Source organism: Lontra canadensis, unplaced genomic scaffold (assembly GCF_010015895.1).
Source record: "Lontra canadensis isolate GAN:19392208 unplaced genomic scaffold, GSC_riverotter_1.0 scaffold53, whole genome shotgun sequence".
NCBI classification, from domain to species: Eukaryota; Metazoa; Chordata; class Mammalia; order Carnivora; family Mustelidae; genus Lontra; species Lontra canadensis.
Window position 1 is genome coordinate 5,855,869 of NW_022631047.1, and position 24,794 is coordinate 5,880,662.

Below are 24,794 nucleotides of genomic sequence, written 5' to 3' on the forward strand. Positions count from 1 at the left end.
CTTCAAAAGTGTTTCCTTCAATAAATTTCTTACACACTGAATTCCATCATGGAGCCTGTTTCTAGGAAGAAGGCTCTCCTAAGAAAGGGAGACTGAAGGGAGTAAGAGTCATCTATTTTTTGCCTGCTTCTGGATTCAAAAGTACTAAGGGAGGATAACATTGATGCCTCGGGGTTTTTGCAACATTAGCAGAGTCCAGCAGCACTGACAGCATTCAGCTTCCCAGGCCCTGCAATGTCATGCGAGAATTGATCCAGGCTTCCTCCTCAGTAGCAATGGAAGTGATTCCTGTATCAGGGGTAGTGCTTTACGGACCTCAAGAGCAAACCTATTCAGCTCTGGGTAACACTGCTTCCTTATGCTCTTCAACCTCAAGGGGGAGGAATGGCTTTCTGTGGTTACCACTGTCTGGATAGTACTATGATCCTTCTTTGTTTCCTTCTCCTCCCCTTTCAACACTTTTGTAACCAAGTCCCTATTTTAAACCACTTTAATATGATTCCCCCATTCCCGAGCAAGTGTGAAATGATACAAATCTGTTTTATTCTTTTTGACATCAGAAATTCTCAATAGTGTTAACTTTGTAAATAAATATGAACAAAATTTATTAATAAACCCAATGTACAATTATTAAATATTAAATGTAAATAATTATTGCACAAAAATTTTACATTAGCACTAATAAAAAAGTCCCAAAGAAATCTAACAGTAGGGTACCTGGGTGGTTCAGTTGGTTGTCTGCCTTTGGCTCAGGTCATGATCTCAGAGTCCTGGGACTGAGTCCCACATTGGGCTCCCTGGTCAGCTTGGAGTCTGCTTCCCCCTCTCCCTCTGCCTGCCACTCCTCCTGCTTGCGCTTTCCCTCTCTTTCAAATAAATAAACAAAATCTTTAAAAAAAATTTTAAGAAGAAATCTAACACTAATAGTAAGTAATTTACCAAAGAAATTTAGAGTACATTGTTATGTTTTCTTATGGCCCAGTTAAAGATATGTGTTTATGAATAGTTTTTAGATATATAAGTAAATACACATCATTTACTGTTAACTATATAAAGTGGGGAAAAAATGAAGTTAAATATGTTATTATGACTCATAAATTTCCTATCTGAGAAATATACCCTGGGGGAATTTTATACATGTAAATCAAAATACATGTACAATAATGTCTACAGCAGCACTGTCAAAAACAACCAACAACTTGAAAGAGTAAAATGTCTGTCAACTGTAAAAGAAATAAACACATCACAACATTTCATATAGTAGAATCCTATGTCATAGCATAGATGAATCTCTGGAGAAAATCTTCAGGGTAAGCAGCAAATCACACTAAAAAAAGCTATAACAGGATTCCATTTTTACAGAATTAAAAACCACATAAAACTATATTCTATTGTTTAGGGGTAGAAAGTCGGGAAAAGAGTACCGTATGACTGTGGGAGGAGAGGTTGTAGTCAGGGTTAGGTATGAGGGGTAGTGAGGGGCTGACATTCTATTTCTTGTCCTGATTGGTAGTTGCCCAGTTGTTTGCTTTATAATTATTCTTTCATATGTAACATATATGTTTTATGCACTATTCTCTAAGCATGAGATATCTTAAAATAAAAGAAGAAAAAGGTCAGGATATAGTAGGGTAAACTCTAGGAAAACAACACCTCTACCTGCATGGTTTAAAACGGAATCACCAGCTCAAGGCGGCTTAGTCTTTCACACACTTAAGTCCATGTCAATAAATGTGTGAATACATAAATGAATGAACATCAAGCTCTCAGGTATTTTAATAAGTTCATAAATTAAACCAGAAGAAAATACACCCAAATGCCATCTAGTAATTACTATGTGGAAAAATTATGGGCATCCCTATTTGTCTTCTTGATATTTTTCTTTGTTACCAAAATTTCTCAAATAAACATGTATTACCCTGAAAATTAAATAAAATAATTAAATGTGTTGTTCAAAGTTCAGAATAGGGTCAGTTTACATATAAGCTTCATATCACATGGGACATGCCTATTTTGTTCACTTTTATTTTTACTGAAGTATAATTAAAACACAATGTTACATTAGTTTCAGGTGTATGACACAGTGATTTGATAAGTTTATATATTATGCCGTGCTCACCACAAGTGTAGCTGCCATCTGTCATCATATAACGCTATTACAATACCATGGACTATATTTCCTATGCTGTACCATATCTCCAGAACTTGATCTAAAACTCAACCCTCAAAATAGATTAGCAATCTCTATAGATTAACAGACCCTCAAAATAGATTCTGTTTACTGGGTAGTTGGTTGGATAATTGAATAAACTATCAAACCAACAGACAAGTAAAAAAAAATTTTTTTCTGGTTAAACAAAATTAAATGATTGCTCTGTCATCCAAGCTTTGAATGGAAAATCATCTCAATTTTTTTTCCTTTGAAAAAATTCCCTGTAACCAAAAGTCCCAAATCAGATGAATAATTACTTTGTATGACAATGAGGAATAGTATATACTCAATATTAGCTAATGAATTTTAATTTTCTTTTTTGTCTGTAACTCACCCGTGTGTACTTCTTTTACACTAAAAACAGACCCTTTACCAACCCAAATATCCAAGGATGACTCATTTTCTTTAAATTTAGTTTGGATGTGATGGGTAGAGGAAGAAAAGGCAAGAAAACACATTAGCTTTCTAAGATTAATGACTGTATTTTTCTGTTAGGAACTCGGAATCCTAAACTGAAATGTTTCCTCTCTGATCCCTAATATCTGAAGCTAGACCTAATGTAATTGCTTCCAAGGGGGAAATACTGCTTATGCTTTTTGACTGGCTGTCACAATGCCCAAGTTCATCACCACCCCCTCACAAAACGCCAGCCCAGTACAGCCATGAGAATTCCGAATTGAATCTCTGTGGCAGTTTGAGCAATAAACTTATTTATCTGTGTGTGAGGGACTGTTAGTTCCCAAAGCTAAGAATATTTTATTAAGCTGGTAACACTTTCTGATTTTTAGATATCTCATTTTTCAAATCCAAATGCTCTGGATTTCTAGTGTTTCTACATCATGTTCAGGAAACAGAGTAACACAATTCTCCATTTGGTTGCTCTTGAGAGCACAACACAATGGCACTGATATTTTTGAGTTATTTATTCCATTCTTTCATCTTCTACATATACCTGTTCTGTAATGACCTAATCTCCTATCACTGTCTTTCTGACATACTCTACTCTATGAATATCCTCCTTCTTGCTATACCTTGCTGTTTCCAGGCATGCTCCTACTTGAAAGCATTCATACTTAACTGCTGCTTTGCCTGGAACATCTTTTCCCTAGATATTTCTGTGGTTGGCTCCACTGGAAACTTTAGGTCTTGCCCAAAGGCCTTATTTAAAATTACAGTCCCTCTTGAACACTTCTTCTACCTCTTCTTTTATTTTTTTCATACCATTTATATAATAAAAATATTTTATTTTTCTTTTTATTGTCCTTTTTCCTACCTCTAGGACAAAAACCCCATAAAGATAAAGGTTTTTGCCTCTTTTATGGACGGCTATATTCTTGGGCCTTATTGCAGGTACTTGAAAATTATTGAGTAAAACAAGTTTTCATCAGAATTACCTAATCTTAATATTCCTATGAAAACTACCAAGATACTCTAGGAATCTAGGAGTACTGATTTCCAGAAAGGGGATGCCTTTACCAGGGGAAACAGAGTCCTGCTAAACATAAAGCTACAGCTGCTGCATGGTCAATCCCAAAGACCAGCAAGAAGGAAAGGAGTTAATACTGATGCAGTGAATGACTTTGATGACCCTGAGGAAGAGGGTAGCTGCTGTGTAAGGGAGGAGGGAGTGCAGAGAAGAGTATGGTAGGTTCTAATTAGATAACTGGGCCATTTTGTGGCAGCCCCATATTCAGTTGTAACTATAAATTTTTAAGTACAACCATAGCATGAAGAACATGATAATCCATGGCTCGGAACTCTCAGGTATGATGTGTGGGTAAACATCAAACAAGCCTCCCAGATGAGCAGAAGTGCTGACTGAAGGAAAGAGAAATCTAAAATGGCTACGGGAGGGGGCAGATATGAGTATCAATAATGGCCTTGGTACCAACTGCATTATCAACTTGGGGGGGGGGCACCATTCCTTCTCAAGTACATTTCCTTGGAAATTGCAACCAACTGTGACCAATTGGATAAGCTTAGCCTGGATGAAGTGAACTTATCTAAGCAGCAAATGGATCTGAGGGCTATGAGAAATGGAGAAGCAGAATGTGGATGCTGATACATTACCAAGGTTCTTTTTTCATCAGCTATGCACCTCTCCTCCATTTGCTGTGCATGTTAACAGATTACAGTTCATAGCTCTTCCCTTCCTTAGAGGTTCTCACTCTGCAAAAGAGGAGCCCCTTTCCCAGGAAAGCTATTCCCTGCCATGGGGAATATATCAACAGCCAATGACTAATGAACACAGGGTAGAAGAGGCTATCTATCTTCTCTCAAAGAGAGGCCAACTCTATGGAGCAATGCATGCTTCAGAGCCCCTCCATAGGATCCGACCAGTCTGTCCGACCAGACTCTACTTGTGCTTAACTTTCATTTCCTGTTCTACCTTGCTGCCCTCACTCTCCTCCTGAGAGCATTCTTTCAATAAATCACATAAACAAGAATTCCTGACTTGGCTCTGCTTTTGAAGAACCTTACCTAAGACATTCGATAGTATGTAGAAAGCATCCTAAGCATAGACCTTAAAAATTCTCACAAATACGATTCCAGTGAATATTATTAGCTCACAATTTTTTGTTAAATCACCAAACTTTAAAATACATATCATGAATGAGACTCACCAGGAAGAAAACACAAAAATTTCATTAAATAGAATCAATTCAAACATAAAACATATATATAATATATATAAAACATGTATTATGCACACAAAATGTATATACAATATGTAATATAATTTAATAAACTGCATATAATAATTGTTTTAAGATATTTGCATAACATATATGACATATATACAATATGGTATATATTATATATAATTTTATCTATATTATATGTTGCATATATAATATATACAAAATATACATAATATATAATATTAAAATATATCATATAGTAATTATATATAATATTTAAAGACCTATATAATATATACAAAACATATGTAATACATATTAAGTGTATAAAAAGAGGAAATAGAAACATAAACAGCAAAAATGTATCAGTATCAAAAGCCAATTCACCAAAAAACAAAAATTGTGAATAGCATATAATAAATGAAATGAAAACTCAATATATGGATGAAAGGCAGATTAGACTGAAGAGAACACAGAACTAGTGTGGTAGGAAGATGTGAATAAATATCCCAGAATTCGCTGACTTGAAAACAGAAAATACAGGTGTTGAAACAAAGAACACTGTGAGAAAGCTGACATCCACATAAGCAGAGTTCTAGGCAGTAATGACAAAGGTGTAGAAGAAATATTTGATGAGATAATGCCTGAAATTTTTTCAAAGTTCATGAAAGACACCAATCTATAGATTCTGGAAGTCAACTAAACCACAAATAGTATAAAAAGAAATTCACTACTAGCTAAATATCATGGTTGGATGGAGCCAGACTGCCTAAATTTGAATCCTGCCTTCTAGTTACTAACTAGTCAATCAAGGACAAATTATTTAACCTTTCCTTGCCATAGTTCTGGATCCATAAAGTGGATTTAATGATAGTACATACTTCAGAGATTGTTGTGAAGATTAAATGAACTGCTATCTGTAAAGCTCTGAGAATAGTGCTATTGAGTTTTTAATATTCATCTTTATTATTTTTATCTTGAATGCTTATACAAGGTACTCTGAATCAAAGATTTCTTATGATTATCTCATAATAAATAAGTACATTGGCCTGCTTTGACCTATGCCTTCCTCATAAGGAAGGCCAGGTCATATGTCCTGCGTAAGTGGCTAAAAACTCTACAGGTGAGTAACAGTAGAATGGGTTTTTTTTTCCACTTTAATACAGGAGAGATAGTCATCTGCTCCCAATCTGAAAGGGAAAAAAATACTTTTTGCTGCTTTGAGATAGACTGGAAAAGATCCTAGGTTCTCACTCTAGTCTTTCGAATGTAAATACATCTTTCTAGGACAAAATAAACCCCAGGTGTCTCTAAGATCGGAGTTTCACACCCAGCGAGGTGGTGCCCCAATCTTTCAGGCACTTGAGACCTTAACCTAGGGACCTAATCAAAGGTGTAACATTTAGCTCATTTAAGGAGTTAAGAGGAGTTTTACTGTCCTTTTCAATCAAAGAAACTAACTACACAAATAACTAGAGGTATGAAAAGTTTCAGGAGGCTACGGCTTTTTGTAGCACTGAGAAATTCAAGCAAGTTTCACTTCCCCACAAATACCTGGCATACACTGAGTTTGTGTTTTTATATAAGTAAAAATAAACACAACTGATGAAATTATAAAGATAAGAGCAAAAAGTAATGACATACAAGAAGAGATACAAGAAAGAGGATCAACAAAGGCAAAAGCTGATTCTTAGAAATCTTGACCAATTCTGGTGAGACTAATCAAGAAAAGAGTTAAGACGCACTGAGCACTATTCACCCAGAAAGGAGAGAGATCTACATATACAGCAAGATTACAAATATGGTAAGAAAATACCTTGGAAGACTCTATTAGTACTACCACTTTGGAAAACCATTTGGCATTATCTGGTAAGACTAAAGATATGCACGCCCCAAGACCCAGCAATTTTGCTCCTCCGAATGTGTTCTCAAGAAACTTGTAGATGTGCACCAAGGGAAAAGTGCAAGAATATTATAGAAGCATTGTTCATAATGGCAGGAACATAGAATATCAAGTGTTCAAGTACAAGAATGTAAAAATATTAATTGTGGTGACTTCATACAATAAAATGTGGAATAACAGTAAAAATGAATTAACTATAGCTATTTGCCATCAACCCTAATGAATGCCACAAGTGCCTGTTGGGCAAAGTAGGAAATTACAGAAAAATACAGTATGATACTATTATGAAAATTCAGTAACAGTCATAATTAAGGAATATGCCACTCGGGGATATATAAATACATGGTGAAATTAGAAATAAATGCCAAAGGATTATAATGACAAAATTTAAGTGTAGTAATTGTCTGGGGAAAGAGACAAAGGAATGAAACCGGAGTGCCAGACATGGCCAGTTTCCAGAGTATTAAAACTGTTACATTTCTAAACTGGGTGGTGAGTAGGCACTACATGTTCATTTTAGGGACATGACTTATATATACATTATACTTATTATTTTAATTTTTTTAAAGATTTTATTGATTTATTTGACAGACAGAGATCACAAGTAGGCAGAGAGGCAGACAGAGAGGAGGGGTGGGGTGGGGGAAGCAGGCTCCCCGCTGAGCAGAGAGCCCGAAGCGGGGCTCGATCCCAGGACCCTGAGACCATGACCTGAGCTGAAGGCAGGGGCTTTAAACCACTGAGCCACCCAGGTGCCCCTATACTTATTATTTTAAACGTAAAATAGTTTAAAACAAAAGGGACATTTTGCATGAATTGTATCACTTGGCTTTGGAGCTGAGAAAGCATCTTTACCATTAACCCTTGCTTCACCAGAGTGATTCCTACTGTTCCCATAAATCTCCCCACTTCTCTCAGTTCTTTTATAGGCTGGGAAAGGGCACTGGAGTGGCCACCCATCACCGAAGGGATGGTATGTCTTCTCTTGTTAAGCCCAAGTAGTTTCCAAGTCTCACTAAAAGGTGAGTATTTAACAGTACTTTGTCCTTAGATTTGGTCCATTGTTGCCAATTTAGAGGCATGGGGGAAAATGTCCTCCTCGACATTTTTTTTGTTTTTCCATGAATAACAATTATCAAAGAGGATTTGTGGATCAGTATGCTGTATTAAAGAAAATTCTACAATAGACCTATGACATAATTAATATTATATGTATACACATGCACACACACACACTGTGGGATGAAAACAGGAATATGAAATATGAAAGGCCTCTTCATAAAATTCTCTTACTTTGAAAGATGTCTCTTTTTGGTTTTAAACACAGGGGGAAAGCTTTTACCTCAGAGCCATCACTTCCTTACACCACGTCTTCCCTCTCCCTGGTGTTAATCTTCCATGTAATGCTAATTAAATGCACATGTGTAACTAATTTAAGTATTACAAAATTCAAGGCACTCTAAACTCCCTCTTCCCCCAAAAATAAAATTTAAAAGTTGCTTATCTGTAGACTTTACAGAGGACAGAAAATTGAATTGTAAAATCGTATTTCACACAAAAATCTTAAATTGACTAGTCAGGCTATGAATACTTGATTGTGGTAGGAACAGTTCAGAAACAGCCCCATTTTAATTCATTTGGAAAAGGTGGCTATTCATTATACAGAGTCGTTGGCTCAGGAAAGAGAACAGAAAGGGCTGAACTTGTCAGGCTTAACACATATGTGTAAAACAAATATTCTCACTCTGTTCTGAATTGAGCCTGCTGAATATCACATTAGGGATAGAGTCCAAAAGGTGGTCAGAGAAGTACGCTAGCATGAAGAGATGCGATCCACAAAAAGCACAGAGGGGAAATTTCCATAGATACATATTATTAAGACACAGATCATTAAAGATACTTTCATTCCCAGGTTGTTAGCAATTTGAAACTCATGTTTATTACATGTCAGCCAAACATTTTAGCATCAATATCTTAAAAATGGAAGTGACGGGGAAAGGCAGAGTCTTTGAACACTATTTTCAGAAATGGCAGTAATCCTGGAAACAATCATGCTTCCCCCATCAAAGCCATATAAAGGATAACTCTCTGAATTTTTACTTAAAGAGAATTACCAGGGGGAGCCCGTACCTAGTAAAACTAACAGGCCAGTGAAGATAGAACATGATAGTCTGTGTTAAAGGAGATCTTTCACTTTCCACAGAGAGATGAAGGGGAAAAAAAGCAGAAGAGCTTACCTTTATGATGGTTTGCACTGGATACAACTTTCCCCCACAAGGTTACAATAAATATTATTATTAGCAGTTTTCCTTTTGTTGCTTTCTGTAAGTATCTCTTACTCATCCTGCAAATAAAATAAAAATAATAAAAATCCTAAGTATATGAAACCACTGCTTTTCCTTTATAATTGTGCTACATTTAGAGCTTTCATAACACCTGAACATCTGAAAATGGCATTTATTGTATTTGAAATGCTGTTTACTGTATAAATTCCGAAGAGAAAAAATAAAAGTATTCCAAAGTGTCTTGATATGATGCAGGAGATAAAAGAGGCTCTACCTCAGTCAGTCTTCATTCACTTAACAATAGCCTAAATCAACTGGGAAACATTACCATTTTTCTCCATATAAATATAGATTTAACTTATTCACAAAATCCAAGGCACAGTTGTTTGAATAATCTTTAAATAAGTGACTTTATCTTACTCTTTTTTTCTAGAAGATTCCTTCTTCAATGCCAAGTCAAATGGTCAAAGTAAACAGTTTAGATAAAATGTGTTAAATGAATTCCTGTCCAGAATAAACTCATTTCAAATCTGTTATTCCTAATGTGCTTTAAAAAAAAAAAAAGTCACCTGGTACAACTGCTTCTTACAATGCCTATACTAGAGACACACAGATGTTTTAATATTGTTGGAATCCACTGTTCTGTACTTTATCAGAAGTAGGAGAAAAATGGAAAAGCAGAATGAAAAATACAAAGTAAACCTTTTCAAGTTGAACTCACAAAACTTGGGAAAACAAAGAAATGTTCCAATATAATAATAGTTACCTATAATAAAAGCACAGCACCTACTTTCTCTAGCACTTTACATGACAATACTTATATTCTTCACAACAAATGGTGTGTATTTGTATGTCCATCCCCTTTCAAAGATCAAATTTGGAAATTTGCCTAAGGTCATGTTTAATGATAGGCAATTCTGGGTTTGAATTTTTACTGTAATTCTAAATTCCTTATATTAACTACCACTTTGCTAAGGGGTAAGTGAAACTAATATAAAATAAAATTCATCTGTATTTATTTATGAGGTATATAAAATATATGCCCATCACTTAGTGCCTTCTCAGATTATAATCCTATACTAAACTCAGTTGTTGTTTGACTTCGAGATTCCTGCCTTACCTCTAAGGCAGGTTCATGAGGTCACTTTCTGACCTAGTCTGATTCCTCTTCCTCTTGAATTCTCTAAATTAGCTTTCTTCTCACACTGTTACTTCCAAAATTCCATCTCTAAAAATTGACTCAGTGATAGCAATGATGGCTATAATTTGTATAATTCTGATGAGGAGTTTTTCATATGGATAAGTGCATTAAAAATGAATTCTATATTTTAATATAGATATATGCAAGCTTTGCTTGGCCTGGAGAAGCTGTATGTACCAATTCAGATTATGAGGAGACATTGTCACATGATTAAGAACATGACTAACTCCTGAGTCTCACTGTTTGGATTTGAGTCCAGTCTGCACTGATTTCTGGATCTCCTACTTTAGTTTCCTCTACTATAATATGGGATAATGCATGTGAAATGACTGATCTATTGACTGGCATGCATAAGGGCTCAATGAGTATGAGATTAGAAAACATTCCAGTCACTGGATGTTTCTTTGGTCCTTGAGAAAGGTCAGTCCCATTCATGAGAAGATTGTAAGGAGTTTTGGTCATACCAACAATGACCAAGTCCTCTATGAACTTTAGTCTTATGACATGTCAAGACAATGTACAAAGGGATGAGTGTTTGATCTTTTAGATTAGACTGTTTGGTTTAAAATCCAGTTTCTTGCCTACTGACTATATTACTTTAGACTAACTACTTCATAACTTAGAGTATTTTTGTTGTCACTAAAATGAGGATAATAATAAATATCTACACCTGCTAGCGTCGTCAGTATGAAGACTAAGAGAGTCCATGTAAAGAGTTTAACGCTATGCACAGAAGATGATAAGCACTAAATAAACATTAACTGTTACTACAGTCATCACTTGGTTAGTCCAGCATTTCCCTTGGAGCATTCTGTGAGGCATCAATTCCACAGCATATTAATACAGGATTAGTGAACAACATGGCGGGAGGGGCAAATGTATTTGTATAACTCTAGGTTCAACAAACATAACCAGATCCTCTTCTAACAAGAGGCATATTTGAGTGTGCAGCATTTCCAGAAATCTTTCTCCACAGAGTAACACATGATACTAGTGTTCTCAGGAAGCCTCTGAGGGAAATAATCTGGTTTTGTACTCTCTCTCAGAAAACTAAATACTCATTTTACATAAATCCATTATGTAGTCTTTGTTTCCTCTCAGCACTCTTAGTACTAGTTTTGTTCTGAGATTCTACTTTTTCTAACTTTTTTTTTAGTTATCCTGCCTCCCCACTCTACATTCGATCCCTGCAAACTTATTGTACTGCATATCATATAGCAAAATGAATAGTTTAACAAAACTCATCTGACAAGAAGAACTGCTTAACATAATTCTTGATAATAGCTTTTCCATAGCAAATGGCCTCTGCTACAAGGTCAATGACCCATTGTATTTTCCATATCACTGTGCACCCATCAAATGGGATGACAGAACTGACAGCCAGTCATACTGATAACTAGACATCTGCAAATGGAAACACCCACAAAGTCACCAGGCTGTCAAACTATGAAAGGAAGGGGAATACAGTTCAACATGTGGAAATGTGTAGAGACCCCTCTCCCATCCCCTCCAATCAGTTACTATCTTCTTTAGCACTATTTCCTGAATATCTCTTAAACATACACACTTGCTTTCATCCCTACTGAAATACTTGAATTCAGACCACCAAAATTTCTCATGGGCCACAGCCTCTTAGCTGGACTTCTTACAGTCAGTATTGTCAGCCTCTGGAACTGAAGACAAGGTTTGGGTCTGCCTTTTTTTATGACTACATTTGTAGTATTGAGTATTCAAAAAGTGCCTAATACTGTTGACTGAATAGGATACAGTGTAGCCAAATATGTAACTATGATCATGAGACATCCTTTATATGATTAACACCTTCACAAGTTCCCCCTCTATGTACAGAAGGAAAGACCCTTAACCTCAGCAAGATATAAAAAAAGAAACAACTGAATCAAAGTTAAACATTTTTTTTATTATCTCTAATCTTATTTTCTGCCTCTCCTCCCCATCTCCCTCTCCATACATACTCACAGTCTGTGTTTTAAATTCACGACACTTCCTCAATGTCATCCAGCTTAATCTCACTTCCAGGTCACTTGAAACATATCAGCCATTCACTCCATCCCCCAGTCCACTCTCATTAATGCTAACTTCTATTCACTGTTCAGGATGCAGGCCAGAAGTCCCTCCAGAAGATTTGTTTAAGACCAGGTTGAGGGGCGCCTGGGTGGCTCAGTGGGTTGGGGCCGCTGCCTTCGGCTCAGGTCATGGTCCCGGGGTCCTGGGATCGAGCCCCACATCGGGCTGCAGGGAGCCTGCTTCCTCCTCTCTCTCTCTGCCTGCCTCTCTGCTTACTTGTGATCTCTGTCAAATAAATAAATAAAATCTTTAAAAAAAAAAAAAAAGACCAGGTTGAGCTCCCTTCTTTATGCACACCAGCCACTTGCCACACTACTATAATTTCCATTTACTTATCTCCAACTCTCACTGTCATCTAAGATTCCTGAAGAGGGACTGTGCTCCATACATTTGTGAATACCTTGGGCCTGACCCAAGGGTCAGTTTTAGTAACTGGAAAATGATTCTTTGCTGAATTTTAGTGGAACCTTAGAGCCAAATATACTGTGTAGTTGTCAACGTGAGGAGGAAACAAGTATGTTTCATTTTTTTAGGATTAAAATTAGGAAAGGACAAACAAAAAGAAGAATTTTAGAAAGTTGGTAGGGTAGAAGGAGACAAGAAAGGAAGAAAAAGGGAGGAATCCAATCTGGAGTGAGTTTTATTCTAATTGATTTTTAAATAACAATATAGTTTGAGCAAACTGAAGTGTAATGGAGTGAAGGAGGGCTTTCAACAAAGGCACATTATCAAAAAGGAGAAAAGCTAAATGGTCCATTTCTTCTTGACCCTCTATGAGCGCACAGAGGAGGGGGCATTCACTCATTATTCAGTGTGTAACCAACAGACACCATTTAAATATGTCTACCACAGTCAAGGGCCAAGCGCACTATCAGAATTGTCCCATTCGTCTGTAAAAACGACAAAATGTAAGTGACTTCTTTAACAACAAAATCTGAGAAAGAAGAAATAGGAAACTTAAGGATAAATAATATACAGAGGACAAAACCTTGAAATTGCTCCTCAAGCAGCCACAGCTTGCAAGGAGCACAAGGCAAACAAGATAACTGAGCAATGGTAACCTTGGCAGGGAAGGATGTTGAAAAGTCATCAATGTAGAAGACTGACAATTAAACCTTCAGACTTTCTCCCACTCCTTTCTTTTGTGTGATGTATTTCAGTTATATTCTCTGAGATTCAGTCTTCTGAATGTTTGTGAAACCCTGTGCCTCCCCACCGATGTGAAACGTGCATTTAACTGTAAATAAGGACTGAAAAACAATGATGCTACTAGATTAATCATTTACCCATAAAAACAGAAAGTAAGTTTAGCTGAGCTAAACAGGAGAAGATGGGAGGAAAAGGGGAGTGATGGGGGCATCTAGAATCCAACCACTTGAGCATAGCTCTTCGGCATAAGACACTTGTGTGGAAATAAAAGCCACACAAGACAATATATATAAAGGTCTCTTTAGTAGTCTTCTCTACATGGATCTAATATTTATAACAACACAGTGTTGGCACGGGCTTTAACACCACAACTTAGTACAGGAATTTACCCTTGAGGTGGAATGCTGCAATTGATAACACAATTTTCTCCTCACAGGGACCAGAATGATGTTACAAATTTAAATCAGATTTTATTACTGCACCTACTCCTTGCTTTAAATCCCAGAATTTACTTATTAAAACAAGAGTAAAATCTAAATTTCTTACTGAAAAGAAAGCTCAATATCATTTGCCCTCCCCTGCCCCACCTTGGCCTCTCTGAACTCACTTCACATTCCTGTTTCCTTCCTTCCCTACAGTGCAGCCACACTGGCCTTCCCTCTGTTCCTCTGTGGGGAGAGGTCATTGAGAGGACGTGACTCATCATTGACCTATGAGCTGGATTCGGACAACCAGAGGCCCCTCATTCCTCCCCTATCTTTGGAATATACATTCTGTCCACCATTTATATAGTGGGAGCTGTTTCAAGGACAAACTCTTGAGAGCGCAATGTGCTGTTGAGGTCATCTGGAACGGTATACATGACTGAACCCCATTAAGGACTCTCTGTATCCTTTTAAGAGTCTGGTGGATGGGTGCTGAGATCTACTCTGCTTGTGGCCACCCAAGACAAGCCTCATATATAAGTTCCCTTGTTTATTAAATCTGTCACCTACCAATCTGGAACAGCCTCCCTCTTTCTTCAGTTTCTCCTCATCCTCCGAGAATGGGAGCCAGTTGTAGATTTCACCCAGGCAACTCCCAAAGGTGCAAACCAACACCCTCATGCCAAGCTTGTTCTACACCTTACACTAACTGCTAGCTCTGCCTTAGAGTCTCCACTTTGCACGGTGAGCTTCTGTTTATGATTACCTGCACAGAGTGCCTCCTGACCTGCTCGCCCTTGGGAGTCTGGAGAAACCCACCCCACAGTCTCTCTTGCTCTCACTCTCCTATAGAATTTGCTCCATTTGTTATAATCTCAAGTAACCTTATTCACTTATTTATATGTGATGAGGGTTTATTTCCTTCTTTTTCCCATTAAAATGTAATTTCCATGAGGGCAGGTCCTGTCTATTAATCACTGCTCTACCACAAAGAATACCTACATCATAGAACATCAATACATGTTCAATGAAGGAAGAAAAGTGCATTGATTTTAAATCAGAACAAAAGAAATTAATCCTTTTAATGAAGAACTTTCATTACTTCTAGGTTAAACAATTAAATTTCTATCATATTCAGCAACTAGGAATGCCAATGGCAAGAACAGTGTACACAGTAGTGGAGAGAGAGGAGATGAGGAAAGAAGCAGACTGAGCAGGAGACAAGGAAAGGGAATCAGAGACCAGACTGCTCTCTCAAGAAACATGCAGAGACCAGAAGTAAAGATAGAGTGGTAGCCAGAGAGATTTGAACAAGGCAATGGGAAGGAGTGAGAAGGAAGAGAAAAGGTAAAGATATAAGTGAGGGCAGAGTGTGAAGTAAAGTTTTTCTACACTTGCACGTTCTACAAGTATAAGTTATTATTACAATATTGTTATCAGAATGTTATTATTTCTTATTATTACTTTAAATTTTCTTATTTTATACGGAAATAAACGTGTCTTCCACAACTAAATTATTCTTTTTTTGCTGATAGGTGATTAGAAAAACCCTACTATATTATGCTTAGTTAAATAAGTCAATCAGAGAAAGACAATTATCATATGATCTCCCTGATATGAGGAAGTTGAGAGACAACATGGGGGGACTGGGGGGTAGGAAAAGAATAAATGAAACAAGATGGGATCGGAAGGGAGACAAACCATAAGGGACTCTTAATCTCACAAAACAACAAAACAAACTGAGGGTTGCCAGGCGGAGGGGGGTAGGGAGAGGATGGTTGGGTTATGGACATTGGGGAAGGTAAGTGCTATGGTGAGTGCTGTGAAGTGTGTAAACCTGGCGATTCACAGACCTGTACCCTGGGGCTAATAATACATTATTTGGTAATAAAAAAATTTTTTAAGTATTACTTAATTACTTGGAAGATTTGTCAGCTAGGTAATAAATTGTAGTACTTAAAAAAGGGGGCACCTGGGTGGCTCAGTGGGTTAAGCCTCTGCCTTCAGCTCAGGTTGTGGTCTCAGGGTCCTGGGATCGGGCCCCACATCAGGCTCTCTGCTTAGCAGGGAGTCTGCTTCCCCCTCTCTCTCTGCCTGCCTCTCTGCCTCCTTGTCATCTCTCTCTCTCTCCGCCAAATAAATAAATAAAATCTTTTTTAAAAAATTTAAAAAAGGAAAAAAAAATTTAAAAAAAGAAAAACCCTATTAAATAGAATGTCTAGAACCACAATTTTACAACATTGTTGGTTTTATGCAAAAATCACATCAAACTTGACTAGCATTTTATGACAAATGCTATCACTCTATCTAGTAAGGTATTTACTGAAATAGCAATTATATTTAGGGAAGCAGAAATAACCAATATTGAGGTCAAAGATTAAAGTACTTTGCATATGCAAGAAAATACAGTAACCAATTTAAGAGACAATCATATATCTCTACCAATAATCCTATACCATGTGTTTTATCATCCAGAAGTAGGGGTGGTTGATTCTAGACATTTTCATTATTCCTATATATTTTGTTTTCATTTTTTGTCTTATATCCAATATCATCACAATATAGCACTTAGGCCACACATACCAAGTATGTTTAAATTAAAATATCCCTGCAGACCAACTAGAATCTGGACTTCCCATCTTATAAACTATAATCACAAGTTTAGAGAGTTGCATTTTCATATGCCAGTCATTTGACATATGGTTAGCTTCTATTTCTTTAGGTAACTTCAAAACAAAAATTTTGGAATCTTAATCAGTTTCTTAGCTCTTTCTGAATTAAAACAATTGCTTTACAATTTTCATTTTATTGGGTACATCAGTGTTCATGATGAATCTACATTTGGGATTTTATCCAGTTAAGTCAACCCTGGAGATTTAGCCAAAGAAAGCTCCAGAGGTTTCTTCCCAAGGCTTGCCTGGTAGCAAATACAAGCTTCATTTAAGAACCACAACTGCTTTCCTCCTTCACCCAAATTTTATATTTCCATTCACTTTGCCAAAATACTGCAATTTGGGTTGATATAAAAACCTAGAGAGTCCTTCTGCTTTATGCTTAGCAATGTAAAGCCGAAGTGTTTATTTTTTCCAAATGCCTTTGCCAACTATAGACCATAATGACAGGAAACAGAAATTTAATGATTAGGCTCCAATCTCTAATAGCCCGCACAGACAAAAAGGTGGAAAACAAAATAAATCAATCATCTGAAATATCTAAGAGCACCAGAAAGACACCTGCACTGTTTTGCATCTGTTATTACACCAGAATCACTTATTCTCCTTTTCTATCTATAAAATGGGAATGTCACTATTTTCTCAAGCAGCAATACCACTATAATAAACAAGAAATCATGTGAGTTTGAACTTAATAAAAGATACGTGATAAGTCAGAGGTGTTACTCTTCCTTCTAAGGTCCTTCTCTCAGAGCATGCACGGGCTTAGAAGTCAGAAATGCCTGCCTGAGTACCACATTGGCTCTAACACACAACTAAACTTGATAAATCCACTTATCTGAGTCTCAATGCCCAGATATGGAATGCAAGAATGCTATGACATATTGGCGGGATTGTTGTAAGAAATAAAAACAATGTATATAAAGCATCTTTCACAAACCAGAAAACAGTAGACACCAAAACTGTAGCTATTATATTATTAATAATTGGAGCATGGCCCCCTGGCTAGGAATGAGTGGGAAATAAAAAATGTCTTTGAGCAACAAATAAAAGACCCGTATGTTTTAACCATAGGTGAAAAGTGAACCTACTTTTAGGAATTTATCCTAAATCTACAGAATTAAAATGTGAGAATATTAAGCAACAGGCTAAATACGGAGGCAGGCTAATGAACAGAGATTTCGCATGGTTCTGCAAAATGAATCGTGATGCAGGGATAACAGAATATAGACATCAGATCTATAAATACACAGTATTCTCGGATCATTAGGTATAAGGACAAATATTCCTCAAACGCCCATAGAGACAGGGAAAGCTCAGCATGCTAACTGAAGTTACTAATATTGCTATATACATTTTTACATTTTTAAATGTACTGGCTTAAAATATATTAGCTTCTTTAATGTATCATTAACTCCTCACAATAACTCTTTGAACTAAGCTCTGCATGCATTAATGTCCCCAGAGTACGCATTAGAATCTGGAAGAATAATTTGAAGACAAGACCTAAGTGGCCGTGGGGTCTTGAATCCAGATCTGCCCACTGGCTCAGTCCTCATTGAGACAGTGGTCGAACAATGCTCCACACTCTGTGATGGGTCCTACAAGTACATACATGAAGCATTTTAAACAGGCGTGCCTTGAAAAAGGCTAAAATGAAGTGCCAGCTCTTGGTTATCTGGAAATTTTTTTTAATCACCTAAGTGCCAGGATACTAGATAAAGGAAATACTATTGTATCTCTTTACTGTGGGCAATAAATAAAATGACCAATCTTTACATGATATACCTTTTATCATTTATACACACTGCACTCTCTGATGAAAGGTGAGTTTGCACTTCCAGAATTAACTGTCCAGTATCTACCAGACACTAGTCTATTGAGATTAGACCTAATGGAATTGCTACACCAGGAAAGGCAACCTTAGTTATTGTTGTCATATAAAACATAAAATGCCAATTTAAATTAGAATTTATCTTTTTTTTAATTTTTTAAAGATTTTATTTATTTATTTGACAGACAGAGATTACAAGTAGGCAGAGAGGCAGGCAGAGAGAGAGGAGGAAGCAGGCTCCCTGCTGAGCAGAGAGCCCAATGTGGGGCTCGATCCCAGGACTCTGAGATCATGACCTGAGCCAAAGGCAGAGGCTTTAACCCACTGAGCCACCCAGGCGCCCCAGAATTTATCTTTTTTACAGGTTGAAATATTTATGATATATAACAGGTTGAAATATTTATGATATATAAAAATACTGCACATATTTAATGTATACAATTTGATGCATTTGGACAAGGAAACACATGGGATACCCTCACCATTATCAAAGTATACATGTATCCATCACCCCCAAAAGTTTCCTTGTGTCCCTTTGCTCGGTGTGTGTGTGTGTGTGTGTGTGTGTGTGTGTGTATGTGTGTGTATGTGTTAAGAATACTTAACATGAGATCTACCCTCTTGATAAATTTTGAAGTGCCCAACACCATATTGTTAACTACATGCACTGCGTTGTACAGCAGATCTCTACAACTTCTCTTCCATAACTGAATTTTATAATCACTGAACAACAACTCCCTCATTTCTTCCTCCCCCTGCCCCTGGCAACCAGGATTGTATTTTCTGCTTCTATAAATCTGACTATTTTAGATACCTCATATAAATGGAATGCAATATTTGTCTTCGTGTAACTTATTTGACTTAGCAGAATGTCTTTCAGGCCCATCCATGTTGTTGCAAATGGCAGGATTTCCTTCCTTCCTACAGTTGAAGAATATTCCATTGTATGTGTATACCATATTTGCTTTATCCATTCACCTGTCAGTGCATATTTGGGTAGTTCTCATATTGTGGCTATTGTGAATAATTCTGTAATGAACATGGGAATACAGATAACTCTTTCGATCCTGATCTCAGTTCTTTTGAATATTTTTCCAGAAGAGCTGAATCTTTTGCTAGTTCTGCTTTTCACTTGAGGGACTGCCATATTGTTACCTGTCATGGTTGCACTATTTTACATTCCCACCAACAGTATACAGCGGTTCTGATTTCTCCACATTATTATTTATTGTTGTTTATGATAGCCATCCTAACATATGGGAGGTGATATCTCATTGTGGTTTTGATTTGTATTATCCTGATGATGAGAGATACTGAACACCGTTTCATGTATCTAGTGGCCATTTTTATGTCTCCTTTGGGAAAATATCTATTGAGATCCTCTATCCATTTTTTAATCTTTTTTTTTTTCTGCTCATGGTTGTAGAAGTTCTATATATTTTGGAAATTAACCCCAATCAGTTTTATCTGAAATTCACATTTAACTAGCTGTCCTCGAATACTAGTTGTCAAACTTGTTGACTACCCTAGTTTTCAGTTCACTTAAAATATTATTTTAAGCAAGAAACTAGCATTCACTTCTAAATGGAAACATGCTTGTCTAAAAAAAAAAAAAAAAACAAGATTAGAATTTTAGAGATGATGGTAGACACTAAAATAATGAAACTTTTATTTGCTTTCTGACTATTCTTTGCATACAGACTCAAGAAGAAGTGACTAAAAACTATTTCTTCAATTCAGCTGCAATTCTGCTAGCCAATTTTGAAGGTTCTCAATTGCTTATATGGTTAAAAATGTAGCATATTTAGTATGGCAATTAAGAGCATGTTTGAAGTCAGACATGGAGGTCAAGAATTGGCTACCTACTAGCTCTTAGAGACATGCTGTTTAATTTCACAAAGCCTCCATTTCCTCTTCCATAGTATGTAGATAATAATAATAACTGCCTCAAAGAACTGTTGGGAAGGTAAATGAGTTCATTTATGTAAAGTATTAAGCACAGATCCTGACCCATACCAAGCAGTCTATAAATGCTTGCTACAATATAGTAGTCATTTAAAAGTCTTCTTGATTAACTCTTCATTAAATAAGAAAAAGCCAGTTGGCTGATCTCCATATCCTGATGATTGGCACCACAAGACCATGAAGAGGCCAGTACTAAAGATGTGTCCTTCATTTTTACATGTCTTGATCAAGGATTTACTCCTTTCTCGGTGGTTTTAGACAGTTTGAGGGTAGTGTGTCCGTCAAACCTAAATTTCATGGGTCTTTGCACATTACCATATTAATCTTAAGCTACATCCTTTCTCTGCATTTCTGTTTGATATTCAGTGGCCCTATTGTTACCATTTGTTTATTGATTTTTTTAAATTATGGACTATTGTTTTTGGGATCCAAATCTGTTTTTCCTAAATTAAAAATAAACAAAAGGAAGTATAGTTATAAGGTATGATCAAAGTGAGATTTCATACTGAACCACCTGTAACAAGCAGTATATGATATCAAACAATAAGCCATAAGTAAATTTGAGGGTAATTGAGCTAAAACTTAAAATGTAATAAAGCCATTTAATTGTAAATAAACCTAGCTTATACCATTTAATGTAAAATGTATATATACCACCAAATGATGGTGCACTGATGCTGTTTATAAAGAAGAAGCTGGATAAATGAAATCTAGACAGCACAAAGCTTCATTTCATATTCAATCTCTTCTCCTATAAAAACTTCAGGGAAAAATGTCAACAACCAGGACAATTTAGATTTGCCTCCTCCTGACCTCTTAGAGCAATGACTCTATGCTACACAATGGCTAGGAACAAGTAGCGGGAGACAGGCAATATGTAGACAACTCACAAAGCATCAGAGATGGCTACATCTCATAATTGTTGGGTAGAGTATCACCAAATAGAATAATAAAGAAAACTTCCAATCATATGTGGCTATATCACAAGCCTACCATTTAATTTTGTGGATATTTATGGTAAAAACAGAGCCAGCTCTGCACATACATCTTAAGGTTCACATACAGGGTTCATAATAAAGTATTTCCTTTCCTTATTTAATAAAACTTATATAACTAATAAAGCAAATAATTTATAGTCATGAAATCAGTTCTAATTTTTTGTCTACCCTATGATCCCTAGGATTACTTAAGAATTTTTTTCCTTGAATAAATGAAACAAGATGAGATCGAGAGGGAGACAAACCGTAAGAGACTCTTAATGTCACAAAACAAACTGATGGGGGCCAGGGGGAGGGGAATAGGGAGAGGGTGGTGGGGTTGGGGACATTGGGGGGGTGTGTGTGCTGTGGTGAGTACTATGAAGTGTGTAAACCTGGTGATTCACAGACCTGTACCCCTGGGGCTAAATATACATTATATGTTTATTTAAAAAATTTAAAAATTTTTTTAAAAAAAGAATTTTTTCCCTTTTACTCTAGTGGACTTGTTCTCTTGGGAAATGAGGCCACAGAAAAAAACCTACTCCACCTCAGTTCCTTTTCCCTTATGCTAGCAAAGGAGTGCAAGAGTGAAAATAATGAAAAAAATTAATCTTTAAGGTTTTTTAAAAGATTTTGTTTATTTATTTGACAGAGAGAGAGAAGGAGAACATGAACACAAGCAGAGGGAGTAGCAGGCAGAAAGAGAAGCAGACTCCCACTGAGCAAGGAGCACAATGCTGGGTCCATCACAGGACCCTGGGATTATGACCTGAGCAGAAAACAGATGTTTAACTGATTGAACCACCAGGCGTCCCAAGGGTTTCTTGTTAAGATAAAGTTTGTGGTCCAAGAAGGACATATATTCTCACATTCAGAAGAATAACACACCATTACCAAAAAGCCATTACAACAGAGACCTTCCTCTCAACATAAAACCTTCTGGGAAGTAAGGGAACTGAAAGGCTAAAATTGTATCAGTGAGGGCCTCTCCTCATATAACCATCCCCGCAAGAGCCCCAATATTAACACATTTCCACCTTATCAACAAAATTATAAAAGCAAACAAACCATGAAAGAGACAATCACAGCTATGTGTTGAAAGGCATGCCACTCTACGTCCTCAAAAGAAACAAACAGAAAGAGGTCCAAGAAAAGGATGTTTAATCAAGAGCTCACCAGAATCCACCCTTAGCTTTAAGAATAATTCTTTAGCCAAGATTTTTGGACAACCATGTATGTAAACTCAAAGCACATCAACTTTATAATGTATGATGAAAAAGATGATGACACTGGGATGAAAAAGATGATGACACTGGGATGACAATAACTGCATTTTCTAGACACCCCTTACGTTCGGTATTTGTATAAAACTTCATGTATCTTAATGAGCTCCTTCTGAGGGAAGAGTGGAACATTATCAGATTTTAATATAGCAAAGCACCATGCTCAGTTTTCAGTTAATAGCTTAAACACCTGTGAACTCAATTGATTAAGAATCAAAGCAGCAACCACCATGTTCTATAAACCTCAGTCTCCACAGTAAGCTCTACAATGTATTGCTTTCTGGTTTGTTCCTTTTACAACAAGATTTCAGCCCCTTCTTAAATCTTATGTTTTTACACTTCCCAGTATTGGGGGCTTCCTTTTCTGAATAACATCAATCATTTACCAGGCTCTAACTCTACTTTACCTGACATCAATTGTTTGTAAATGTCCCTAACATTTTCCTTATGGAAGAATTTGGTTTTCTCAGTCACAGAGCTGGTATGTTTCCAGCAGGATGCAATCACACTACAAAACAGAAGTCAGGAGTTAAATGTTCATCTTGAGAAATTCTCCCAACAGTGAGACTTACAAGATTGTCAAATCATGTCCCAAGGTGGAGGTAGAAGCTGATTACCTGAATCTATTTTCAAAAAATACTCCAAATACACTGAGTAAAGTCCTACATTAGGGGAGTCAGACCAATCTGAACTACAGCCATTGTCATTTCGTACCTGTTGAAAACTACTGACCTAACTTCCTCCCAATTTACATACCCTCACTTCATTTTTGGGAACCGGAATTCAAGACACATCAGATAGAATATTAGACGAACAAAATATGCTAGATACCTCAATGATCTTACAGCAATTTAACCAATAATCCCTAAATTAACACTCTTCTTGCCATGTATAATGGATATTAAAGTGCTTTGTGAAGTGTTCTGCAAACTAGACCCGTAACCAAATCATGTCAAGATAGGGAATATCATCAAAGGATGAACGTGGTGGTGTGTATATTCAGTGGACTATTATCGGTCCTTAAAGAAGAATAGAATTCTGAGACATACTACAGCATGGATGTAAAAACACCCTAAGTAGAATAAGTCAGAAGCCAAGGTACAAATATTATTTCACTAATGTGAGATATCTAGAGTAGGCAAAGTCATAAACACAGAAAGTAGAAGAGAGGTTTCCAGGATCAGAGGTGGGGGAGAAATTAGGGGTTATTATTTAATGGATATAGAGTTTCTGTTTGGGATGATGAAAAAGTTCTAGAAATAGATAGTGGTCACAGTTGTACAGTGTTGTTAATGTACTTAATTCTACTGAATTATACACTTAAAATTATTAAAATTAATAAAAATTAAGTTATGTGTGTCTTATCACAGTGAAAATAAAGAAAAAAGGTAATATATTAAGAGTCATAATGGGAATAGTTTTGCTCATCAGCTCTAGCATATATCTACACTCACTTTATTCATGGCACTTAACAGTATTTGAAATCATAATGTTTATCTATTTACTTTTTATTTTCCCTCTCCCCCCTACTAGAACACAAACTCTACGAGAGCAGGAATCTAGGCTTTTTCTATTTCACTGGTTTATCCGCAGCACTTATGATGCTTCTGGTCACAGAATTGGTACAGAATAAATATTTATGGCATAGATAAATTAATAAATTGAAGAAATACTATAAATGTCCTTTTAATTTTAAGTTTGGTTATCCCACATGATCATACACTTTTTCTTATGTCTGATAACATTTAATAGCTCTACCCTTGTAGATAGTAGGATAATTTTAATTGTTATTGTATCCTGTATTTAAGTCCTGTCTCTAACACTAGATTCCAAGTTTTGAGAAACCATATGTTAGCTCTGCTTCCCCATAAAATATCTCACCCTTACATAGTGCCATATGGTGTATTAAGAACTTTCACATCCATGATCACATTTGATACACATGACCATGAGGCTGGCAGAAATAATCACCTAACAGAGATGAGGAAGCAAACTCGGAGAAGTTAAATGACTTGTTCAAGGTCGAAGTTATCAAGTGGCAGAGCCACAACTCAAAATCAGATCTTCCAGGTCGAAAATTGTTTCCATTAAAAGAATGACAATGAAAACATATTTTCTGTTCTTTAAAATAAAATACTTTAAGCTAAGTCCTACTATA

At 36.4% G+C, this 24,794-nt stretch overlaps 1 protein-coding gene across 3 annotated transcripts in view; it reads right to left on the reverse strand.

Moving 5' to 3' along the window:
- The window catches only part of TAFA2 (TAFA chemokine like family member 2), a 486,266-nt gene that overhangs the window by 162,104 nt on the left and 299,368 nt on the right, over window positions 1-24,794 (reverse strand). For all 3 annotated transcript variants that reach the window (XR_004384699.1, XM_032874627.1, XM_032874628.1), the window contains exon 2: window positions 8,995-9,101. Coding sequence is in view for 2 of the 3 variants with exons in the window: in XM_032874627.1 (XP_032730518.1) it covers window positions 8,995-9,100 (106 nt within the window). In the remaining variant the exon portion in view is untranslated. The remainder of the gene's footprint in view (window positions 1-8,994; window positions 9,102-24,794) is intronic.